This window comes from Mustela nigripes, chromosome X, assembly GCF_022355385.1.
Source record: "Mustela nigripes isolate SB6536 chromosome X, MUSNIG.SB6536, whole genome shotgun sequence".
Classification (NCBI taxonomy): Eukaryota; Metazoa; Chordata; class Mammalia; order Carnivora; family Mustelidae; genus Mustela; species Mustela nigripes.
In genome coordinates, this window is record NC_081575.1 from 73,331,451 (window position 1) to 73,356,920 (window position 25,470).

General features: G+C 41.6%; 1 protein-coding gene across 1 annotated transcript in view; it reads right to left on the minus strand.

The window, feature by feature from the left end:
* Nucleotides 1–5,181: 5,181 nt before the first annotated feature.
* Nucleotides 5,182–25,470, minus strand: part of MSN (moesin) — a 79,845-nt gene continuing 59,556 nt past the window's right edge. The window contains exons 3-13 of the mRNA XM_059384660.1: nt 21,623–21,718; nt 20,093–20,367; nt 18,544–18,627; nt 17,739–17,885; nt 16,301–16,397; nt 14,430–14,593; nt 11,531–11,661; nt 11,111–11,271; nt 8,209–8,301; nt 7,645–7,869; nt 5,182–7,087 (exon numbers count right to left, since the gene is read on the minus strand). Of these exons, the coding sequence (XP_059240643.1) occupies nt 6,923–7,087; nt 7,645–7,869; nt 8,209–8,301; nt 11,111–11,271; nt 11,531–11,661; nt 14,430–14,593; nt 16,301–16,397; nt 17,739–17,885; nt 18,544–18,627; nt 20,093–20,367; nt 21,623–21,718 (1,638 nt within the window). The 3' untranslated portion in view covers nt 5,182–6,922. The remainder of the gene's footprint in view (nt 7,088–7,644; nt 7,870–8,208; nt 8,302–11,110; nt 11,272–11,530; nt 11,662–14,429; nt 14,594–16,300; nt 16,398–17,738; nt 17,886–18,543; nt 18,628–20,092; nt 20,368–21,622; nt 21,719–25,470) is intronic.

Genomic DNA, 25,470 nt, shown 5'->3' on the forward strand with positions numbered 1-25,470 from the left:
ATGTGGAAAACCCAAAGGACTCCATCCCCAAACTGCTAGAACTCATACAGGAATTCAGTAAAGTGTCAAGACATAAAATCAATGCACAGAAATCAGTTGCATTTTTATACACCAACAGCAAGACAGAAGAAAGAGAAATTAAGGAGTTAATCCCATTTACAGCTGCACTGACAACCATAAGATACCTAGGAATAAACCTAAACAAAGAGGTAAAGGATCTGTATCAGAAAACTATAGAATAGTCATGAAATAAATCGAGGAAGACACAAATGGTGAAATGTTCCATGATCATGGATTGGAAGAAAAAATATTGTGAAATGTCTATGTACCTAGACCAATCTACCCATTTAATGCAGCCCCTACCAAAATACCATTAACTTTTTTCAACGAAATGGGACAAATAATCTTACAATTTGTATGGAAACAGAAAAGACACCAAATAACCAGAAGAATGTTAAAAAATAAAACCAAAGATCATGGCATTACAATTCTGGACTTCAAGGTCTATCACAAAACTGCAGTCATCAAGACAATATGGAACGGGCACAAGAATAGACATATAGATTAATGGAATAGAATAGAGAGCACAAAAATGGACCCTCAGCTCTATGGTCAATGAATCTTTGATGAAGCAGGAAAGAATCTCTAATGGAAAAAAGATAGTCTCTTCAACAAATGGTATTGGAAAAATTGGACAACCTCATGAAGAAGAATGAAACTGGTTCATTTCCTTACACCACACACAAAAATACACTCAAAATGGATGAAGGCCTAAGTGTGAGACATGCATCCATAGAAATCCTAGAGGAAAACACAGGCAGCAACCTCTTCAACTTCAGCCACAGCAATTTCTTCCTAAAAATATTGCCAAAGCCAAAGGTAGCAGGGGCAAAAATGAACTATCGGGACTTCATCAAGATAAAAAGCTTTTGCATAGCAATGGAAATAGTCAACAAAACCAAACAACAACCAACAGAATGGGAGAAGATATTTAAAAATGACATATCAGATAAAGGGCTAGTATCCAAAATCTATAAAGAGCTTATCAATCTCAACACCCAAAGAACAAATAATTCAGGCAACAAGTGGGCAGAGATGTGAAAAGACATTCCTGCAATGAAGACATCCAAATGTCCAACAGACACAAGAAAAAGTGCTCAACATCATTTGGCACCTGGGAAATATAAATCAAACCCTCACCAATCAGAATGGCTAAAATTAACAAGTCAGGAAACAACAGATGTTGGTGAGGATGCGGAAAGAAGGGAACCCTCTTACAATGTTGGCGGGAATATAAGCTGGTGCAGCCACTCTGGAAAACAGTTTGGAGCTTCCTCAAAAAGTTGAAAATAGAGCTACCATACATCCCAGTAATTGCACTATTGTGTATTTACCCCAAAGATACAAATATGGTGATCCAAAGGGGCACAGGAACCCCAATGTCCACAGCAGCCAATGTCCACAATAGCCAAACTATGGAAAGAGCCTAGATGTCCTTCAACAGATGAATGGATCTACAATGGAATGGATCTACAGTGGAATATTTTGCAGCCATCAAAATGAAATCTTGCCATTTGCAATGACATGGATGGATTAGAAGGTATTATGCTTAGCAAAGTAAGTCAGAGAAAGTAAATTATCATATGATCTTGCTGATATGAGGAATTTGAGAAAAAGACAGAGGATCATATGGGAAGGTAGGGAAAGGTGGAACAAGACAAAATCAGAGAGGGAGACAAACTGTAAGAGACTCAATCTCAGGAAACAAACTGAGGGTTGCTGGAGGACAGTGTGGTGGGAGGGATGGGGTAGCTGTATTATGGACATTAGGGAGGGTATGTGCTATGGTGAGTGCTGTGAAATTTGTAAGCCTGATGATTCACAGACCTGCACCCCTGGGACAAATAATACATTATATGTTAATAATAAAAAATCTGTTGCATTTCTATATACTAATAATGAAGCAGCAGAAAGAGTGATTAAGAGAACAATCCCAGGGGCGCCTGGGTGGCTCAGTGGGTTAAGCCTCTGCCTTCAGCTCGGGTCATGATCTCAGGGTCCTGGGATCGAGCCCCGCATCGGGCTCTCTGCTCAGTGGAGAGCCTGCTTCCCTCTCTCTCTCTCTCTCTCTTTCTGCCTCTCAGCCTACTTGTGATCTCTCTGTCAAATGAATAAATAAATAATGAAAAAAAAAAGTTTTTTAAAAAAGAGAACAATCCCATTTACAAGTGTACCAAAAATAATAAGATACCTAGGGATAAACTAACCAAAAAGGTGAAAGACCTATACTCTGAGAACTATAAAACATAGATGATAGAAATTGAAGATGACACAAAGAAATGAAAGATATTCCATGCTCATGGATTGGAAGAACAAATATTGTTAAGATGTTTAAAATACCCAAAGCAATCTACACATTAAATGCAATCCCAATCAAAATACCAACATTATTTTTTTACAGAACTATAACAAACACTTCTAAAATTTGTATGGAACCACAAAAGATCCCTGATTGCAAAAGTAACATTTAAGAATAAAAGCAAAGCTGGAGGTATCACAATTCCAGACTTCAAGTTATATTACAAAGCTGTAATAATCAAAATAGTATGGTACTGCCACATAGATCAATGATACAGGATTGAAAACCCAGAAAGGTTCCCACAACTATATGGTCAATTAATATTTGAGAAAGCAGGAAAGATGATCTAGTAGGCTTAGGACAGTGTCTTCAACAAATGGTGCTAGGAAAATTGGTCAGCTACATGCGAAAGAATGAAACTGGACCACTTTCTTACACCATATACAAAAAGAGATTCAAAGTGGATTAAAGACCTAAATATGATAACTGAAACCATAAAAATTCCAGAAGAGAGCACAGGCAGTAATGTGACTGACATTGGCCCTAGTAATATTTTTCTAGGTATATCTTCTGAGATTAGGGAAATAAAAGAAAAGTTAACTGCTGGGACTACTTAAAAAAAAACAAAAACAAAAACAAACAAACAAACAAACAAAAAACTTCTGCACCACGAAGGAAACAATCCACAAAATAAAAGGCAATCTACTGAATGGGAGAAATATTTGCAAAAGATGTATCTGATAAATGGTTAGCATCCAAAATATATAAAGAATGTATATAAATCAACACTCAAAAACCAAATAATCCAATTAAAAATTGAGCACAAAAAATGAAGAGACATTTCTCCAAAGATAACCAGATCACCAACAGACATACAAAATGATGCTTAACATCACTTGTCATCAGGGAAGTGCAAGGCAAAACTACAATGAGATACCACCTCATATTTATCAAAATAACTAAACTCAAAAACACAAGTATTGGCAAAGATGTGGAGAAAATGGAACCCTCTTGCACTGTTGGTGAGAATGCAAACTGGTGAAGCCACTGTGGAAAGCTATGGATGTTCCTCAAAAAGTCAAAAATAGAAACACCTTATGATCCAGCAATAGCAGTACTAGGTATTTACTCCCCAAAATGTAAGGGGATACTTACATCCCTATGCTTATAGCAACATTATTTACAATAGCCAAATTATGGAAGTAGCCCAAGTGTCCATTGATAGATGAGTGGGTAAAGAAATGAGATATATGGGCGCCTGGGTGGCTCAGTGGGTTAAGCCGCTGCCTTCGGCTCAGGTCATAATCTCAGCGTCCTGGGATCGAGTCCCGCATCGGGTTCTCTGCTCAGCACGGAGCCTGCTTGCCTCTCTCTCTCTCTCTCTGCCTGCCTCTCTGTCTACTTGTAATCTCTCTCTGTCAAATAAATAAATAAAATCTTTAAAAAAAAAAAAAAAGAAATGAGATATATTACACACACACACACACACACATACACACACACACGAATATTATTTAGCCATAAAAATTATGAAATCTTGCCGTTTCCTATGACATGGATGGAGCTAGGGAATATAATACTAAATGAAATAAGTCAGTCAGATAAAGAAAAATGACATATGATTTCACTCATGTGTGGGGTTTAAGAAATAAAACAAATAAGGAAAGGAAAGATTGGGAGAAAGAGACAAGCCAAGAAACAGACTCTTAATTATCGAGAACATACTGTTAGGTTACCAGAGGGGAGGTGGTGGGGGGAGAGTGGGTGAAACGCGGGATGGGATGAGGAGTACACTTGCTGTGATGAGCACTGGGAGATGTGTGGAATTGTTGAATTACTGTATTGTACACCTGCAACCAGAGTAACACTACACGTTAACTATGCTGAAATTAAAATGAAATTTAAAAATTTTAAGAAGTGTTAAAAAATAGTATGTCTTCAGAGCAGTGTTTCCCAAGTCTATCTACACATTGAAATCACCAAGTGTACTGGTCTGTACTACAGATTATAATTTGATCTGAGGATGTGGTCTGGGCTTTTCAACCTTTAAAATTCCAATGTGCAGACAAGTTCAGGTTCCCTGGCTCAAAGGTTTGTTGTGAAGGATTTAAAGCTCACAGAATACATAGTTTACTTTTCCTTGCAAGTGTTGGTTCACAAAGATGGGGACTGGTGAGTGAGATAATGTGTCAGGTTCAAGAGAGCTGAGAAATCTTATCCCGGTATCAGTTTTCTCATTTGTTAAACTGACATAACCCCATTTAAGCTACAAAATAGACACGTTTTGTAAGCTGTAAAGTACTTCCCAACAGCTTTTGTACATATTCCATTTCACTTTACACTTCACTCCCCACTGCCTTTTACAACAGGGCTCAAGGTAATTTTTCTGATCTTCACTGGTAGTGCAAAAATTTAGTAGTAGGAAGTAGGCAAGCCTGGAAGATTTCCTGACAAGAAGGCAGGACAGGGCTTAACTATCCCAGGAGGAATCTAGAGATACAAACCATTTCTCACAAGCAACTCCAAAGTCCCAAGTGCAAGTGAGCCCCAGAACATTACATGGTCAATGCAGGGCCCACCTACACCGGAAAAATTAGCCTGGAGCTGTGGAAAGGGTGTAAGTGATTAAGAGAGTCCTGTGCCCTTTGGCAGTTACTCTTCTTTTTCAATTCCCTTGGCCCCTCTATAAAATGAGGATGGTCATATCTGCTCTCCATAGGACTGAAATGAGCCCAAAGATTGGAAGGTGGTCTACAGAATGGAAATTTTAGTGTAGTATTTTATAGCCACTACTCACACCACAACAAAAATAAAGGCACAGAGAAGTCATCCTAAATTTTATTGGCACTGAAATAGAACATGGGTTGAGCATAAATCCTTCCAAAAACAATTTTTAAAAACTCCCAAAAAACACACACAAAAAAATTGAATACAAAATCTAACCTTTCTCCCCAGGCTCCCTGTGGGTGCATTATTGCCCTTAAGAGGCAGCTAGAGTACCCCACAATTCCAGGTTTGAATTTAGCCAGTATAGGGCCTATCACCAAAAGAGTGTCAATATAATTTACAGCAATGCACATAAGACTCCCCAAAGTCAGGCAGGATGGAGTTTGGGAGGGATTGAAGCCAAGGGCTCTGGGCTAGGGGCACTGCCATGGAGCAACAGTATTACCCTTTGGGGACTGAACTCTGGGGAGAAGGGAAAATAAAAAGAACAATAAAACCAAATACCAAGTAATTTAAAAATGAACTGTATGACCTATAGTGATAGATGACATCACTAATACTGAAAGCTTCTTACAATAGTATTTCTGGCAAAATATTCTTTTATAATATAGTATATGCTTCCTAGTATATGCTTCCCCCCATATGTGGGAATGGTAAGGAAATGAGGCCAAAATCATCCTGCCTCAAAACTAGTATCTTCTAAGGGTGCACTAGCAAGAAACACAGAAATCAATATTGAATTAGATGCCACTAGAATATATAATACTGGTAAGAAAAAAAAAAAGGAGCACACATGAAACAGAGAAGAGGAGGAGGTTGCTCCTGTGTTGAGAAAAGGGGGTTAGAGTGTAGAAGGGACCAGACCAGAGCCCCCAACAGCTCTCTGAAGCCCATTGTGAACATTTACCCCCACTGGCAAGAGTTCTGGATGGGATGGCTAGGCTTTTGGGTAAACATCCCTACTATTCTATCTGGAGGGAATTTGGGGATTGGAATGGGGAGGGGCAGATCCCAAGAAGGGAGAGACCCAGAATAATAGTAAGGGATACCTCTTCCCATAGAGCTCACTTGAAACAAGCCTAGGCTCCCATAAGGCATTGGGGAGGATCTTCTAAACAGCCCTGCCTGAATAGAATGGGCAATAGCCTTCTAAGATGTTCGTGAAGTCTCTTGAAGATACTGTCTCCTCCCATCTCACTGTGGGGAAAATCTGAAATCCTGAACTCAGGGACAAGACTTAGAAGGATTTTGTAACAGGTCCAATCTGGGAGGTATAGAGAAGAATGACTGACATCTTTTTCACTTCCAATCATTATGAAGCCTAAATAACTCTAGAAGAAATGGACATTGTAAGGTCTAATCCTAAATTCGCTGATATCCTAGAGCATACACCCAGGGCCCTACCTCCTTCTGTAAACTGTGTGATGCTCTAATTCTGCAAATCACAGGACCCTGAAAAGGAAGGAAGTTGTGGGGCAGGGATGGGGGTTAGTTTTCAACTTATATCACACTTAAGTCCCACAGAACAGTGGGGGTATTTCCCCAATCAAGTAGGAACTGCCTCTAAGCTACAAAGTGGTCTCTTCTAGCAATCTAGATTAAAATGGACATAGAGGGAAAAGACGGTCCAATTGGCACTATAGTGGGCCATTTATTTGCCCAATGAGGTGAGTGAGGGCTGAGGGGCTAGGTTTGGTCCCATAGGGGCACTGAAGACTTGGCATGACTCCAGGGCTGCTCTAGTTAGTTGCTTCAGCACAATGTGAGTTAGGCAAGAGTATAGGAGTGTGGGGGCAAGGAAGAAGGGAGGAGGGGTCCTTAGAGGCTTGGTGAACATTACATGGACTCAAATTCATCAATACGCTGCTTAGTATTGCCCTGCCGGATCTGACGCAGGGTTTTATATTTGTCTCGGCCAAGTCGCATGTTCTCAGCATGGATCATGTCATTGGCAGTCTTCTTGGACTCATCACGGGCATTGGCCAGTTCTGAAGTGAGGGCCTGTGAGGGTGTAAGGGGATGAGGGGTTAATGGCTTGCTCTCACTTTACCTCTTCTTATTTAAGCAGATTCATCAGATTCATTCTCTCTTCCCCCCTCTACACACACACACACACACACACACACACACACACACACACACCCCTTAACTCCTCTCTTTCTACATACAAACACATATATATATTTTTGAGGGCCATTTTCAGCAATGTTGGAAATGCAGTGGGGCAAGAATAAAATAATCGAAAAAAGAAAAATCCACAAACTTTGTGGACCAATGGCAGGTATTCTCTGAAAGTAGAAAAATGTACCAAAGATTCAGGTAGAAATTAGGTCAGGGTATTTTCTGGATACAAGAAAAAAAATGGAGTATAGGGCAAAAAACAAAAGGAGGAGGTGGCCCAAGTTCTGACTGATAAATGATGGGTGCTTATCCTTAAAGCTCTCATTAGAGAAAGGCTCAGACTCCCATACCCCAATGAGACAGGCTCCTCTACCTAACCCAATAATGATATAAGGAATGTACATGGTATCTTTGACCCTCTGGTCCTGTTGGAATACCTTCAGGTGCTTCTGAACACGCTCATTCTTCTCTGCCTCAGTGGTACGTTCCTCCTCACTGCGATCCTTGGCCATGGCATCAGCCCGCAAGTCAGCACTGGCCTCTGCTCCATTCTCATCCTGCTCATCCTGCTCATTCTCAGCCGGCTCAGCTACGTGAGGTGTACTCATGGCAGTCTTCAGCTCAGCACGGGTCTTCTCCAAGTCTTCTTGTACCATCTGAGCCTGTCCAGTAATAGAGGGCAGGAAGAACCAACAGTCAGATCAGGCTAACTTGTGGCATCCTACAAATGCATAGAATGGCCCAGCAGAAGGCAGGCACCAGGAAGGCCAAGTCACTTTGTCTGCCTTTAGTTTCTGCATCTATGTAATAGGAACAATTTACCAACTTCCCTGGTGTATTGGAGAATTCTGGGAAGTATTTGAGAAAGCCCCGAGCTCCTTCTCCCATGATGCCTGCTATCAAGGAAGGATGCAAAGAATAAGGAGCCCAAATCTGAGGAATCTAAGGAACTGAAACCTATCCTTTATCATAAGGCTTTTACTCAGGGCACTGTGTCTTACCTTCTGCTGCCATTCCACAGCCTCACTTTCCTTCTTCTGTCGAGCCATCTCCAGCTGAGAGATTCGAGCTGTCAATTCTGCCATTTCCAAGGCCTATGGATAAATTGGAAGCTTGTGAGAGCTGAGCCTTCTGGTCCTCAGGACCTAGGTATTTTCAACCCCAGTTCCACTGGGGAGCCAATGTTCCACTTGCTTGCTGTTCTGGAGGCTCTTTTTACCACACCTCCTCCAGGATGACTGGAAGACCATCCTATTCTCAGATTTACTATTCTTTTTAACTCCAAATCATTTTGTTAGAAGTCATAGATCCACACCTAGACTACAGACCTCCTGAACACAAACATGTAATTTCTCTCTCCCTCTCCCCGCTTTCCTTTCATCCTCCCCCTCTTTCTCTCATGCATACACTATTGCCCACTGCATATTTAGGGCCTTCATAAACCTTTGGGAATCAATGTGTCACTGTATGAAGTACCAGACCCCTTCCTGCTTTTCTGGAATGCTCAGGACTCCACTAAGACTCCTCCCAGGACAAGTATAGGAAAGATGCTATAGTGTCACAAGGCAATCTGAACAAGGGGAAAAAATAACCCTTATGCACACCCTCTCATCTTGGACACATCTATCTTCTAGAGGAAACTTCTCCCTGGTAAATAGGTCTTAGTTCCTGCATTCACACTCCAAACAGTAGAGCGAAAGAACATATATAAAGGAATTTGGGACATGGGTTCTTAACTTTTGAGTCACAAAAGTAATAAAGATGAAAATTTGTCTGGAATCAGAAGAGACCCCTAATCACTAAGGAAATGTTGAAAAACAAAAATAAAACTGGGGACATCACGTTACCTGATTTCAAGCTTTATTACAAAGCTGTGATCACCAAGACAGCATGGTACTGGCATAAAAACAGACCCATAGACCAGTGGAACAGAGTAAAAAGCCCAGATATGGACCCTAAACTCTATGGTCAATTAATCTTCAACAAAACAGGAAAAAATATACAGTGGAAAAAAGACAGTCTCTTCAATAAATGGTGCTGGGAAAACTGGACAGCTATATGTAGAAGAATGAAACTCAACCATTCTCTTACACCATACACAAAGATAAACTCAAAATGGATAAAAGACCTCAACGTGAGACAGAAATCCATCAGAATCCTAGAGGAGAACATAGGCAGTAATCTCTTCGATATCAGCCACAACAACTTCTTTCAAGATATGTCTCCAAAGGCAAAGGAAACAAAAGCGAAAATAAACTTTTGGGACTTCATCAAAATCCAAAGTTTCTGCACAGCAAAGGAAACAGTCAAGAAAACAAAGAGGCAACCCACGGAATGGGAGAAGATATTTGCAAATGACAGTACAGACAAAAGGTTGATATCCAGGATCTATAAAGAACTCCTCAAACTCAACACACACAAAACAGACAATCATATCAAAAAGTGGGCAGAATATATGAACAGACACTTCTCCAATGAAGACATACAAATGGCTATCAGACACATGAAAAAATGTTCATCATCACTAGCCCTCAGGGATATTCAAATGAAAACCACATTGAGATATTACCTTACACCAGTAAGAATGGCCAAAATTAGCAAGACAGGAAACAACAAGTGTTGGAGGGGATGTGGAGAAAGGGGAACCCTCTTACACTGTTGGTGGGAATGCAAGTTGGTGTAGCCTCTTTGGAGAACAGTGTGGAGACTCCTCAATTAATTAAAAATAAAGCTTCCCTATGATCCTGTAATTGCACTACTGGGTATTTACCCCCAAAATACAAATGTAGTGAAAAGAAGGGCCATCTGTACCCCAATGTTTATAGCAGCAATGGCCACGGTCGCCAAACTGTGGAAAGAACCAAGATGCCCTTCAACGGACGAATGGATAAGGAAGATGTGGTCCATATACACTATGGAGTATTATGCCTCCATCAGAAAGGATGAATACCCAAGTTTTGTAGCAACATGGACGGGACTGGAATAGATTATGCTGAGTGAAATCAGTCAAGCTGAGAGAGTCAATTATCATATGGTTTCACTTATTTGTGGAGCATAACAAATAGCATGGAGGACATGGGGAGTTAGAGAGGAGAAGGGAGTTGGGGGAAATTGGAAGGGGAGGTGAACCATGAGAGACTATGGACTCTGAAAAACAGTCTGAGGGGTGTGAAGTGGCGGGGGGGGGGGGGGTTGGGGCACCAGGTGGTGGGTATTATAGAGGGCACGGATTGGATTGCATGGAGCACTGGGTGTCGTGAAAAAATAATGAATACTGTTATGCTGAAAATAAGTAAAAAATAAATTTAAAAAAAAGATGAAAGTAAGGATGCTCACTCTATTCCCCTGAAAAGTGCCTAGACACAGTTATACATACAATTTTAGTGAACAAACCCTTCAAAAAGAGGCAAAAATAGGTTCTCAGCCTTACTCGGCCACACTGTGTGATCTTTGACAAGTCTCTTAAACCTCCTTGAGTCCTAATTTCCTTAACTGGGCATAGTATCCCATGTGGGCTAATCCCATAGGATTATTGGGAGAGGAAATCAGAAAGTAAGGGAAGAGGAAAAGTTGCTAGCATAACTTGTAACACACAGTAGGTAGTCAATTAAGTGTAAATTCTTTTGCTTCTTTCCTCCCTCCCTTTCCTTTTTCAGGTCATCAGCTCAGATCCCTAAGGGCTAAGTAAGTAGAATAAAAGTAAGGGTTAGGGAAGACTGCAAAGCTTTCTGGGCCACATCAGTGACTCTGCAGCTTGCTTTTGAATAAAATATCTGCTGGAGACCTGTTGACTGGCACCCTGATGGAAGGAGACAGCCCTGCAGGCAGGAGTAACTGTGAATAGGTAGGCAGACAGGGAAGAAAATTCAGTTACCACAATCCTAGCTCATTTTATAGCTTTACCAGCTGTTCCTGAGTCTTCTTCTGATCGCGGGAGGCCTGCAACAGGGCTTCCTTGGCCTCTTCAGCTTCTTGACGCTCTTTGGCCAGTTTTTCAGCCTCACTCTGGGCACGCTTCCGCTCCTGTTCAAGCTCCAGGGCCCTGCGGGTCTGTTCTTCTAGTTCTGGAAAGAGAAGAAGGGGGAAAGATAGTGAAATATGCAGACATGGAAGGAACACCTAGCTTCCTTCCTGGAAATGCTTTATCCCAGGGCACAGCTGGCAGAAAGCTCTGGGAACTCTTCCTTTTGCCCTGACTTTCATCTATCTGTAGCCACATATGGATTAGATAGCCTGAGTCTGCAGCTCAGGCAAAAGAGCCTCTAGCTCAGAGTTAGGCTCTAGGAAAACCCAGTCTCCAAGGTGACTGACTCTAAGCCTCACCGTGCTGAGCCTTCTTAGTCTGTTCCTCAATTTGCTTCAGCCTCTCCATCAGTTCCTCCTTTTCCCGTTCAATCTTCTCCTTCTCCTTTTCTGCCATCTCACGCTTCTTCTTCTCATTTTCCAGCAAAGCACTAAGGAAAGAGAAAGGATGGAATAGGTCACATGGAAAGGCCCCAAGGCTCTCTGGCCCTGGACCCTCAGCCCTTACCCATCTAACACACTTAGAGCTTGTGAGTTAGGACCACGCTCCCTTATCCCCACATCCTGTCCTTACATTATAGCCCCACATTGGTCAGTACACCCAGGACCCTGTCATTTATTCCAGAGTCAGGATCTAACCTGGACTCCCAGCTCTACTACTCACCAATGGGTAACCAGTGGGTGAACTTAACTATGTCATTTCTTTGCTCTTGTTCTCAGCACTCCTATCTGTAAAATGGCCTAATAAGTCCTGCCCATCTACCTCATAGTTATAGGGTCAAGTTTTGACTCTGCGTTGGGAGTCCACTGAGCTCTATGGCTTCTACAGGCCCTCTACATCCCAGCTCTAGGCTCTTTTCCCCCAGAATTTGTTGCAAATCTAAAACAAGTATTCACTTTTTTTGCCCCAATGCATCTTCTAGGAGGTTCCTTTTTCACCCTGGGCTAGGCGTTTTTTCTTTCTCTGGGCCCTCAGAATACTTGACCTATATTCTCCCCATCCCTCCTCTTTATTATTTTTCTCCACAGCACTTTCTCACCAACTTACATACTATATAATTTCCGTATTTGTTCTCTTTCCACGAGAATGTCAGATTCCTGATAGCAGGGATTTTTGTCTATTTATTTTTCACTACTCATTAAATACTTATTGAATGAAAAAAATGACAGGGTATTTGTACCTTGAACAGTTATGTATATATTGCTTTTCCTCTTTCTCCTACCAGACTTTAAGATCCTTGAGGGCAGGTTCCTGCCAGATCCAGCTCTGTACACTTCCCCAATCTCAGTAAAATTTTTCCGAATAAATAAGAACTTTGGTTCTTATTTGGACTTATTTGGACTCCTTTTCTAAGCTACTACATTTAGAAGCCTCCTGAGGTTCCAAACTGTTTATGACAGAGTATCTACTACAACACTGTTCTCAAACCTTAACATGAACAGGAATCACCTGGGATCTTATTTTTTAAATAATTTATTGAGGTGAAATTTACATCATAGTAACCACTATAAAGCAAACAATTTGGTGGCATTTAGTATATTCATAATGTACATTCACTGCCTCTATCTAGTTCCAAAACATTTTCATCACTCCAAAGCAAAACCATATACACATAAGTGAGTTTCTTCTTACCTCTTCCCGCCCATTACCCCTAATAACCATCAACCTGCGTTCTGCCTCTAAACATTTATCTATTTTGGATATTTCATATAGTGGAATCATATGGTATATGAAATTTTGCGTCTGGTTTCTTTAACTTAGCATTCTGTTATAGAGGTTCATTCAGATTGTAATATGTATCAGGACTTTATTCCTTTTTATGGCTGAATACTATTCCATTGTATGGCTATACAATGTGTTTATCTATTCATCTGCTGACCATTCGGTCTATTTCTATCTTCTGTCCATTGCAAATAGCACTGCTATGAACATTTGTGTACATGTACTGTTTTTTTTTTAAGGATTTTTATTTATTTATTTGACAGACAGAGAACACAAGTAGGCAGAGAGGCAGGCAGAGAGAGAGGGGGAAGCAGGCTCCCTGCTGAGCAGAAAGCCTGATGCCAGGCTCAATCCCACAACCCTGAGATCATGACCTGAGCCAGGCAGAGGCCTAACCCACTGAGCTACCCAGGTGCCCCACATGTACTGTTTTCAATTATTTTGAATATATACCTAGGAGTGGAATTTGGGGATCATATGGTAATTCTATGTTTAACTTTTTGAGAAACCACCAAACTATTTTCCATAGTAGTTGAAACATTTCCACCAGCAATGTACATGAGTTCCAATTTCTCCACATCCTTGACAACAGCTCTTATTTTCTGTATTTATTTATTATATCCATATTAGTGAGTTACCAAGTGGTATCTCACTGTAGTTTTGATTTGCATTTCCCTGATAATTAGGGATGTTTTCACATGTTTGCTGGCCATTTGCATACCTTTTTTGGAGAACTGATCTCCTAGTATCTTAATCAAGATGCAGATTCTGGGGGTGCCTGGGTGGCTCAGTGGTTTAAGCCACTGCCTTCGGTTCAGGTCATGATCTCAGGGTCCTGGGATCGAGTCCCACATCGAGCTCTCTGCTCGGCAGGGAGCCTGCTTCCCTCTCACTCTCTCTGCCTGCCTCTCTGCCTACCTGTGATCTCGTCAAATAAATAAATAAAATCTTAAAAAAAAGATGCAGATTCTGAGTTAGAAGGTCTGGAGTAGGGTGTTAGATTCTGCCTTTCTAATAAGTTCTCAAGTTGATGTCACTGTTGCTGAGTCTTGCTACACTTTCAGTAACAAGGGAGTTACATAAGGAAAATTCTGGTGGCTCTCCCCAATTCCACTCAGAAATCCCTACAGAGTCATGTTTAAATGTGCATGGAGCTTTCTGCTAATGACACTACACTGGTCAGATAGGCTGGAGCGACCGAGAAATCTGCCTAGAAAAGCAATGGCATGAGGATCAGAGACTATATGGAACTATGAAATATCCCTCCCCCCATAAGCCTCTAAAATCCTAGGCTTCTGATGTCAGCTTCCTGGGGAAGGTGATGCCTGAGACTTAATAGTAGAGGTGATAACCCTGTACAGCTCTCTCTTCCCCCATCCCAGGATGGTTCCATGTCTTTCCTTTATCAATCTTGACACTTTTGGGAAGCTTCTTTGCCCTAGCCTCCACCCTCCACTCTAGTGCCACAGAACCTACCGTTCCATCTGTTTCTGGTGCTTCTCTTCCCGGGCCTGTGCCTTCATCTGCTGTACCTCAATGGTGTCAGGCTTGCGGCGGCGCATGTATAGTTCATGGTTCCCCATGCACAGGGCCAAGATACGCTTGTTAATCCTCAGCCGGGGAGCATAGAAGACAAAGTCCTGATAGGAAACCAACAATCAAAATGAGTTTGGAAGGACAGATGAAAGTGAGCTTCTGCCTTTTGAAAGCACTGAAAGGGTTATTTATCCCAATTTTCTCATATTACAGATAAGAAGGTTAATTATCAGAGTAGTGAAGTAACTTGTCCATGGTAACACAGAAGACTAGTGGCAAACCCAGGACTAGAACCCAGACCTCTGGACTCTAAAACCAGTGTTCTTTCCATCAAACCACAATTTCTTTTAACCTTTGCTTATGAAAACATCACATCCTAAAATATCCTCAATCTAATTGAAAGATAGGAATGGAACCTATTTGCTAATGAGGGATCTTGCTAAATCTCAGGGGTCTCTCTTAGAGGCCCCTGGGATATGGTGGTGTGGGGAGCTGGACTGTTTCTGTATCCTCCTAAAAGCATATCCTAGACACAGCCCCTTAAATCATTTTTGGGATAATGCAAATCGTAAATACATACATAAATACATAAATTTGAACACTGATTGCTCTGGCTGTCATTTAAAAAAATAAGCCTTTGATCTCAGCTGTCTTTGTTAATTAACTTTTCCCACTGGAAGTTGAACACAGCAGCAATTTAAAAAAAGAAGAAAAGGAAAAAACACACACACAAGAATCTAGTTTGCTTAATTGTTACTATAAATACCATTGGACCAAGGTTACCAATTAATGGGTTAACTACCAGTTCCTCTGCCATGGAACCCAAATTACTACTGTTTCATATGGCTTAGTGTGCAGTGGAAGGAGCACAGGCTTTAGAGGTCAAATAATGTATATATAAACCCCAGATTTATATTTTTTAGCTGTGTGATCTTGAGCAAATCACTCCAATTCTTTGAACCTTAATTTCCACAAATATAAAGCAGGTATACTACTACTTACCTGACAAGGTTGTTGAGCATTAAACAAGATAAAATATATAAAGTACCTAGCAGCAGAAGTTCAGAGAACTTACAGCTGGAGAAGAATTGTTGAGGCCTTATGAGAAGGGTCTATCTCAGCATGGCCTTTAACCCCTGTTGGACATGAGGTATACCAAAAGACAAGACCTTTTTCTTTTTTCTATCTTACTCTCAATCACCAGCTTTCCAGTCTTATCAACCACAGGCAGCTAAGTAAGTGAAAACTGTGGTGAGCATGTTAGAGGAATGCCTGGACCCAAAGCCCTTTCTTGTTCTTGGGTTGCCCTGGAGATAAGTCTTGAGAGGACAGCAGTAAAGTTATACCAAACAGCAAGTTTCGAAGATCATCTTTTGGATCTGGATTTCTGGCTCTGTCTATTCTCCACAATTAAAAATAAATCAAGTATACCAACAGTTTCCCTTTCTGGAGCCTACAGGCTTAAAAAAAATAAGATGTGCTCTCCGTTTCCACCCCCACGGCATCAGGGCAGCAGAAGACAGTGGCAGAGAGGGAGTACTTAGACTGCCTGGGGCTCTCCCTCATCTATGTTTCTCCTAACACACATTTGCCAGGGTGGCACCAGCTACAGGATGTCTCCTGATCATGTCTCGTCATCAATAACCCCTTTCAGGGCCAATCTCCTTTTGTGCCTCCTATTCCTAGCCCCCGTACACATACAAAAAAAAAAAATCCAGAAAAATGAGAGAAACATACAATGACATGTTTGCTCCTAGCATTATCCAGGTCTTGGCAAGTACCTTTCTTGTCCAGTAGGAAGAATCACTTACCGGGGCTTTTTTGTCAATGGGCTTGATGACAAATTTCTTGTCATTGAAAGAAATATTTCTGATCTCACTCCAGGGAAAGCCTATCTTGGGAGTCAGTCTGTAGAGAACAAGAACATTAGGACCATGGAAAGACAAGAAGGACATAGAGGGTTGGTGGTTTGCCTTTTGCACCCCCTACTTCTTCCTTAAGGAGGTAGATTCATTATCAGCTCAGCCAGTGTTATCACAAGCTACCAGGTCAGTTGCCAGTTTGAGGGTGCAAAAAGGACCTCCTGATACCACAACCAACTTATTATTTCTTGTCCCAAACTCTGAGGTTTGTTTTACTGTATTTTTTTAATTAAATTTTACTTTTCAGTGTTCCAAAATTCATTGTTTATGCACCATACCCAGTGCTCCATGCAATACGTGCCCTCCTTAATAACCACCACTAGGCTCATCCACCCCCTTACCCCCTCCCTTCCAAAACCCTCAGTTTGTTTCTCAGAGTCCTCAGTTTTACTGTATTTTTTGTTGAGGCAGGAACACTGAAAATCTCTCACAAGAATCTCCACCCCTGCTTTACTGGGACTCTTCCACCCAAGGTTGTAACAGTTGGGGAGAATGTAAACAATGAGCTCCAAGATTCAGAAGTTACATGGAACAATCATTTACTACATCCATCCTCACCAAGAGCAGACCAATGGAAAAAATAAGAAAATGAGAAAAGTCTATAGAAAAGGGAATGTAGGCCAAAAAGCATTTAATCATCATATGGGAGTGGGATTAATTACAAATCCTGACAAGGTTGGTGCTAGGGTGATGCTGTCCAATGGAAAAATAATGATATTTTAAATTTTCTAGTAGCCACATGTTGGAGTTGAGGGAAGGGATAGGGTGGCTAGATAATGGACATTGGGGAGGGTATGTGCTATGGTGAGCACTGTGAATTGTGTAAGGCTGATGATTCACAGACCTGTACCCTTGAAACAAATAATACATTATACATTGATAAATTTTTAAGAAAGAAAAGAAGTAAAAAAGAAACAGGTGGGAGTAACTATAATAACAGTTCATTTAACCCAACATACCTAAAAGACTATCATTTGAACACATAAATATCTTAGAAAGTATTTAATGAGACATTCATCATTCTACTCTTCACACTAAGTCTTCAAAGTCTTGTGTATAGTTTACACTTACAGTGTATCTCAATTTAAGAGTAGCTGTATTTCAAGAGCTTAATAGCCACATGTGGCCAGTGACTACCATAGTGGATGGTGCAAGTATGGTCAATGCAAGATTTTGAGGCCTGGGAGGTTATGCAATCATTTAGGCTGATCTAAACTAGGTAGAAAAGGGTGGGACCTAGTTGGGACCCAGGAGATACAGTCCTACTTCGTGATGAGTACTAGGTGTCAGAGTGGCCCAAATAAACTAAGAGAAATCTAAGTTATACCTGTCATTCTGCTCATAGATGTTGAGACCTAGGGCATCCACTCCCAGCCACAATTCTGAGCCTTTCTTGTTCTTGATGCTGAAGTAGTTCACACCATACATCTCCAGGTCCTGGGCAATCTTCAGATATTCTAGAACAGCATCCTCCCTAAATAAAAGATTTGGGGGGATTATAGAGGCGAGCCTGTGAATCAGACCCAGGGAGATAGCCTATATGCTCTGCACTTCTGACAAGAATCTTGCCATTAGGGGAGGGAAAGGGGATAGAGGGTGAGCAGATGATATGTTTGACATTGTCAAACAAAACCTGTTGACAGGAGCCTAGGATCTGAGGTTCCCAAGAGTAACAAGGGTGGGCCGACCCTTGCCGGCCTCTGGCATGTTAGCTGCATTGAAGTATCTTACGTTCTTAGCAGAACCCAGATGGTGTGATGATGGCAAAATGATAAGATTCATTCCTCAACTAGACAACACCAAAAGATCTGCCATGTTTAGAGATCTCCTTGACCATTTCTTTCTTGTGGAGGGGGCCCTAGTACTCTAGAAGCTCCCTAGGGATCCTGAGGTCCCTTCAGTTTCTTTGTGGTCAAAACTGTTTGGGCTATCAGTTGCCATCATTTAAAAAAATACAGTTTCATAATGATCTTTATTTGCCTTCTATCTCTAATTTCCCCTATAAGTTGCATTCTTATCCCTTTCTCCCCAGCATCCTCCAGTGCCCCTAGTCCTTTATCTCTTTGGACCAAAACCTACTCTCATTCTCCCTACAAAAGCAGTAATACTCATAGTTGCTAGGGTGATATTACCTGAGCATGCCCCGGTGCTCCTCATGCCACACCTGAATCCGCTCCTCCCACTGGTCCTTGTTGAGTTTATGCTGCTCTAGAACCCTAGAAAGACAACAGATAGTAGACTCAAGCACAAAACCCAAATGCAGGAGTAAAGCAAGTAAAGGGAAGCCCACTTAACTTTCTGAGGGATTGATGCAAAAAAGATATGGAGTCAGCCCACTAAGATCATACTGGAAGTAGACTGAAATTGTAGCAGGAGGTATTAATCAGAGATAGGGAACTGCCTGAGAGGTAGGAGAAATACAAGAATGGGTGGAAAAGAAAGACAATGTTAACACCTTCCTTTGTAGTTTTAACCAGAAAATCCAATAATATGCTGTGATTTTCAAGTAGGGCAGGAATGTATCAAGACTCTGTGCTGACTTGAGGGGTTAAGAGTAGAGATGGGCCTCATGGAGGAGGCATGACACTCTCTCCTAGATCCTTATGGGACAAATAGTTTTTGTTTATGAGAAAATTGCTCAGGTATGAGATTACAGCATATAGCTCCAGTACAGAGAACTCAGCCCAAATGACTTTAGAAGAAAGAGGCTTAACTAGATCTACTGGATCTACTAGATCATAAACAAGACTTGTTTTAAATATGCCATCTCAGACATCAAAGCAGTGACTCAGGTAGTGTTCCAGAGAACAATCATTATCCCTAATACTTTCAGGTAAGTTGTGCATATGCCACAGCTCCAATGGGACTGAGGCTCCCAGAATGAAGAACTTTTTCTTCCATCCACAAGCTTACGAAAATGGCCACTGGAAGCAGTAGGAAAAAAACCAGGGTTAAAAATTCAAAAGACTAGGGTCCCAGGTCTGGTTCTGCCTCAAATGAGCTGTAGGAGGTCTGGCAAGTCAGAGTGAGCACTCTGCTCTATTTCCTTAGCCAGGAAATAAAGATAATGCCTGCCTTATTCATTTTGTGTGTTGTTGTGATGCTAAAACAAAAATAATGTGTGTTTGAGAGCATTCAGCTTTGAAGTTTATAAAAGCAGAAAGCTCTGTGCACTGGTTATTGATATTAAAATACAGTTGGAGCTCCCCCCACATCCCTGGCTTGGGTATTTCTCTGTCCCTCCTGTAAACCTCTGATACAAGAGGTCTAAATCAGTGAAAAGGATTGAAAAAAAATGGAACTGGGGTAGAAGGAGTCAATCTGTCTTTGGTAATCTATATAAGCACCTGTTTCCAGAGCAATACAATTCTGCAATCAGGCAAAAGAAGAGAAGGAAAAAAGCTTTTGGTTTTGACAGAGAAACAAAAGGGCATGGTGCCATATGCAAATATGTGTCTCTTATACTAACTGCCCACAAATTTTGAGGTTAGGCTTAAGAAGGCTCCTCTTTTAACACTCCCCCAACACCATTAATTAGCAAAATAAAAACCAGTATGCATAACATGATCTTCAGAGAGACCCTAGTAGAACAGAACAGATCTGGCAGTCCCTGTATAACAGGGCCTGGTCAGCCACGGACCTTCTCCATGCAAGGGCAGATGACCAAGGGCACCACCTCACCTCTGCGGCAGCAACTTGTCCCCAGCTAAGTAGCCAGACTTGTGGACTTCCTTATTGAAGTCACCATACTTAGACTGGACAGCATAGGAGGCCAGTAGCACAGCAGTCTCTGGTGGGCAGTAAATATCATCATTGAGAATGCCCTCCTTCACTTGCAGGAAGAACAGGCGCTGTGTGATGTCCTGGATCAATTCCTCAGATACATCCTCAGGATAGAACTTGGCCCGGAACTTGAAGAGCAGAGGACTTTCCTTCCGCACATCCTGGGCAGTCACCTGGGAGCAGCAAGGGGTTACAGCTCTTAAAAAAATGGTCTTTGCCTGTAGGGTGGGGAGACACACTGAAAAGTCATCAATTTGGGTAATCCTGAAGAGCCAGGTGGCAACTGTTCTGGTTAATTCAGAAAAGAGACATTTTTTTTTCACTGGGGACCCAACTCCATGCCCATAATTGCTTATTTTTGGGGATTCCTTCCTGAAATGACCTTCGACCCACTGATGGTCATAAGCCTTCAAGCCACCAACATCTGGCAATATACCAACTGCCCCTAAATTTTGAGGTTAGGCTTAAGAAAGCTCCTCTTTTAAGCACCCCCCCATACCAAAAATTAGCAAAGTAAAAACTATTATGTATCATTGAGGCTTAGAAATTGGCTAGACAAGAGAAGAAAACTAGACTATCTTTTAAAGCCTGAAATTGGCTCTTAACAGCAACACATTTGTCCAGCAAAAGTCTCCACTCCTTGGGGAAACAAGATTCTGCCAGGTGAAGGTGAGGCACTTATCCCCTAGACACAATCAGAATCAGATAACACAAGACACTGGAAACCTCCAACAACAAAGTTAGGAAGTTTGAGGATATTGAGATGGAGGACTGACATGCTCCTGCAGAGACACTGCTTGGAGGTGAAGAGCCTGAATGGACTTCTACTCAAACCATCTCATCTGGGGTTGAACTGAGATAGAAAATCAAAAAAGAATGGGTTATAAATCGGTGATGGGTATAAAGGAAGGCACTTGTGATGAGCACCAGGTGTTGTATGTAAGCAATGAATCACAAAATATTACACCTGAAAATAATATTGCACTGTATGCTAACTAGCTGGAATTTAAATAAGTACCTGAAGAAACTTTATAAACATATATATATATTTTTTCTTCAGTCTGTTATTCTCCTTTTAACAAACCTCCTAAAGCCCTTGGGTTTGGAAAGAAAAAATAGGATGCCGATCTCCTCTTGAAAATCCATTAATGATTATGGTATAAGACAAGTCAAAATTTAAAACAGAGCTCCAAGGAAAAGGGGAAGGGTCTCTTCCTCCTTGGACAAAGGCCATTCTCACTGTTAGAAGTCAAAGTGGAGACAGAGCAGGAGTTCTACCTTGGCTGAGTCTTCTGTCTTTATTCTGATCAATAGACCACCCAGTGAAAAGCACAGCCCTGGATTTGCCAGCTACCACATGTTACCCACTTGAATATAAGATATGATGGAGGAATGAATTACAAACCCAACAACTGGGTAAGAAGTTACCTTCTTATTGAGTTTCAGCCAAGTGGAGAAATTTTTAGTGTCCTGGTATTGCAGACCAAAAAACCAAACTTCCCTCAGGCCAATAGTTTTCACCACCTAGAAAAGAAAAGAAAAACATTGCTTGAATGTACGGAGGACACAAAACTGAAACTAAGATGGTCCCTGACTTCAAAAGAGATAAGGTGTCCAGGGTCTGGCAAGGAAATACACTTGGGCAGTAGTCAAGAAATGATGTCAGCATCTCTCTACACAAAGTACTTTTGTTGAGGTAGAGAACAGGTCTATCACTTAGGAGCACTACCACATACCAATAACTATATTCATTATCCCCTTTGATTTTCACAATAGCTCTGTGATACATTTACAACTAGGCCCATTTTATAGATAGTGAAACTAAGTTTCCAAGAAGTGAAGGTTCAATTAGTGAGTAGAAGAGTCAGGTCTGTTTGACTCCAAATCCATGAGTTTTTCAAATCCAGTGTTGACTGCCACTTCTTCCCTCTATTATGTCATGTGCCTTTCTACTCTCCGGATGAATTAAAAGGCTGGAAATAGAGAGTGTTGGCTTAATTCCTTTATCTTCTTCTCTTGGGTTACTCTTTTATCTTTAGCAACTAGAAATATGTCCACACTGTTCCCAGTCCCATTTACAATGCCCTAAGAAAGAATGTTCAGGGAGACATAGCAGGTATTGTGGTATCCATTAATCCAATGATGTGCTGTGTCTGGGTATTGAGATGCTTCTTCCCAGCCCTGATTAGAGGCTAGTCATGATTACCTTTACCAATAGCACAGGTTGAGAATGGGAAAGAGGGTAGAAACAGGGTGAGTACCTCAGTATAGTAGCGAAGTGGCCCCTGGTGTTCTGGGCCTCTTGGCTAAGCAGTGGGTAGTAGGAAAGGGAGGCCAGCCAGCAGATGGAGATTGTTTTCCAGTCCCTGACATTAGCAATGTTAATGGTTCTGGCTGACAGCTGAACCCCAGCATGCCCACCACTGGAGATGGGAGGCAATAAAGCCGACTCATAACCTAATGAGGTTGTGCTGATGGTTTTCTTTCTTTCTTTTTTTTTTTTTTTTTTAATTTTCTTCGGGGGTAGGCAAGGGAGGTAGGGGAGTGAGCCGAAGGAATTTACCTGGATATAGAAATAGGAAAGGAGGACCCAATATTGCTAATGTCCTTCCTTATCAATAAATTATATCTTCCCTCAACACATACACACACATGTGCACACACACACATACACTCCTCCACTATATCTACAAAGTTTCTACTATGCACCCAAACCCAAACCCCATAGTCATTCCTGAAGCTTACAAGCTTACAAGCTTCAGAGGCCCTAAGGAAAAAGTAGCTCATATCTATTAAGTACCTATTATGTAACAGGTATTGAACACTGAACAACCCTGAGATAGCTATTATCTCTATTTTATACATGAATAAACAAAGGCTTAAGAGGCAACCTGCCTAGAAGACATGACTAGATACCTTTCCATCCAGATGGCTTACTGACACATAAAAAGATGTTCAACATCACTTATGAACAGAGAAATACAAATCCAAACCACAATGAGATACCACTTAACACTGGTCAGAATGGTTAAAATTAACAACAAAGAAACAATAGGTGCTGGCAAGGATGTGGAAAAAGGGGAATCCTCTTGCACTCTTGGTGGGAATGTAATGCAAACCAATGTACTCACTCTGGAGAAAAGTATAGAGATTCCTCAAAAAGTTAAAAATGAAACTACACTACAATCCAGCAATTTTACTTAGGTATTTACCCAAAGTATAAAAAATACAGATTCAAAGGGGTACATGTGCCCTGATGTTTATAGCAGCATTGCCAAAATAGCCAAACTATGGAAAGAACCCAAATGTCCATTGACTGATGAGTCAATAGAGAAGATGTGGTGTGTGTGTGTGTGTGTGTGTGTGTGTGTGTGTGTGTGTACATATAATGGAATTTTACTCAATTTTTACTCAACCATCAAAAAGAATGAAATTGGGGGGGGGGGGGGAAGATGGGAGGGGAGTAGGAGGAGGCGCCGTTTCAACCTGTATCCTAAAGTGAGCTGATTACCTACCAAAGAACTCCGATCACCCATGAAATCAGCCTGAGATCAGAATTATACACGTCTGAATCTCTACAGGAGCAGAAGACGCCAGTGGGCAGGTAAAGCGGAGTGGGAGTGGGAATGTTGGACTGATATCGGAAGATAAACAGAAGGGGGAGGGAACCACCAGAGGCGACCCATTGGAAAGTAATGCCCCAATACCAGAGTGCCCAGCGTCTGGGGACAAGCATTAACTTGGAGTCTGGTTGAAAGCACTCAAAAAGAGCAAGGAATCACGGGGGGAAATTGTGGGAATCAGGGTGGTTAGGGACAGGGGCTTAAGTCCCCGGACCCAGGACAGCCTCCCCTGGGGCTGAGCCAGAGAGAGTGCGGTGGAGAAACCAGGTCTTGGTCCCTGAGCCGCCAGCGTGCCCAAGAACACATGGGGTCTGGCTCCTGTGAGGGACTGGGAGCCTCGCCAGATGGCAGAACGCCAGGCCCTGCTATCAGAGCCTGAGATGCGTGTGCCCCACACCCTCTCTGAGAGAGGTGTGTGCAGGTGCCAGCCCGGTGCTCTCAGACCAGAAATACCAGGCACTCCCAACCTGGGCAAGTGGGAAAATCTCAGTGCGCCATTGCTGCTTGGAACCTCTCTGGCGATTTGGAGCTGCCCAGACTGCCACCGCTGCCATGGTTTTGGGTGCAAGCAGGAGATCCTGCATCCCCAGGGACCATGAGTCAGAACCTGCTCTGCCAGCAGCTCTGCAGCACCCACAGGGGAGCAGACTGAGGCTTCTCTCTGAGGGGGAGGTCAGGGTGCAGTTTTCTTTCCTCTAAACCTCCAAAAACCATCAAAGCTGTAAAGGCTAGAGAAAAAAAAAAAGAACAACCAAACATAAAAACCCCCAGAGAACAAAAGCCTGAAAAACCGGTTTCTTTAGACCCCACCCCCTTGAGGGGGATGGGAGGACTTAACTAAGGGAACATAATTCACTGAAAACCCACGTGGCAGGCTCCTCCCCCAGAAAACCAACCAGGAAAGAAAAAAAAAAAAAAAGATGACAAGAGAACAACCACCACTACTTCATAGATACAACTTTTATTTTTAACTCGTTCCCACTATTTTGGTTCATTTTTTTAAATATAGATAATTTTTAAGCTATATACAATCACAGTGAGATGTCCAGTACATCAAATTCCATAATGACCTTCTAACCTTCACTTTTTGATACATGCACCTGTGTTTTTCTCTTGCTTTTCTATTTTTTAATTTTTTTTAAATTTTAGTTTAGTTTAGTCTAGTTTATTCTTTTTAATTTTTATTTTCTAATATTCTTATAGAATATTAGAGCACTCTCTCTGGCTCAGCCCCAGGAGAGGCTGTCCTGGGTCCTGGGACTTAAGCCCCTGTCCCTAACCACCCTGATTCCCACAATTTCCCCCCGTGATTCCTTGCTCTTTTTGAGTGCTTTCAAAGTAACCCCCTTTCAAGGTAACCCCCTTTCCCCAATCAAAGCTACAGCTATAGGTAAACCAATTTTTAATCCCCCTTTATCTTAGAAAGTTGAGTCCTTTAACAAAGATATCAAGATACATCCAGGAAGAATCAAAATAACCTTCCTCGCACACACTGAGAATTTATAACCACTGTCCCAACTTTTTCTTCCACCAGTGTTTCTGTCTTTTTGTGTTTGTCCTGATAATATATAAATCTTATACTTGGGGTTCTTTTTGACGAGGTTGCTTCCTTTTATATATATATATATATATATATATATATATATATATATA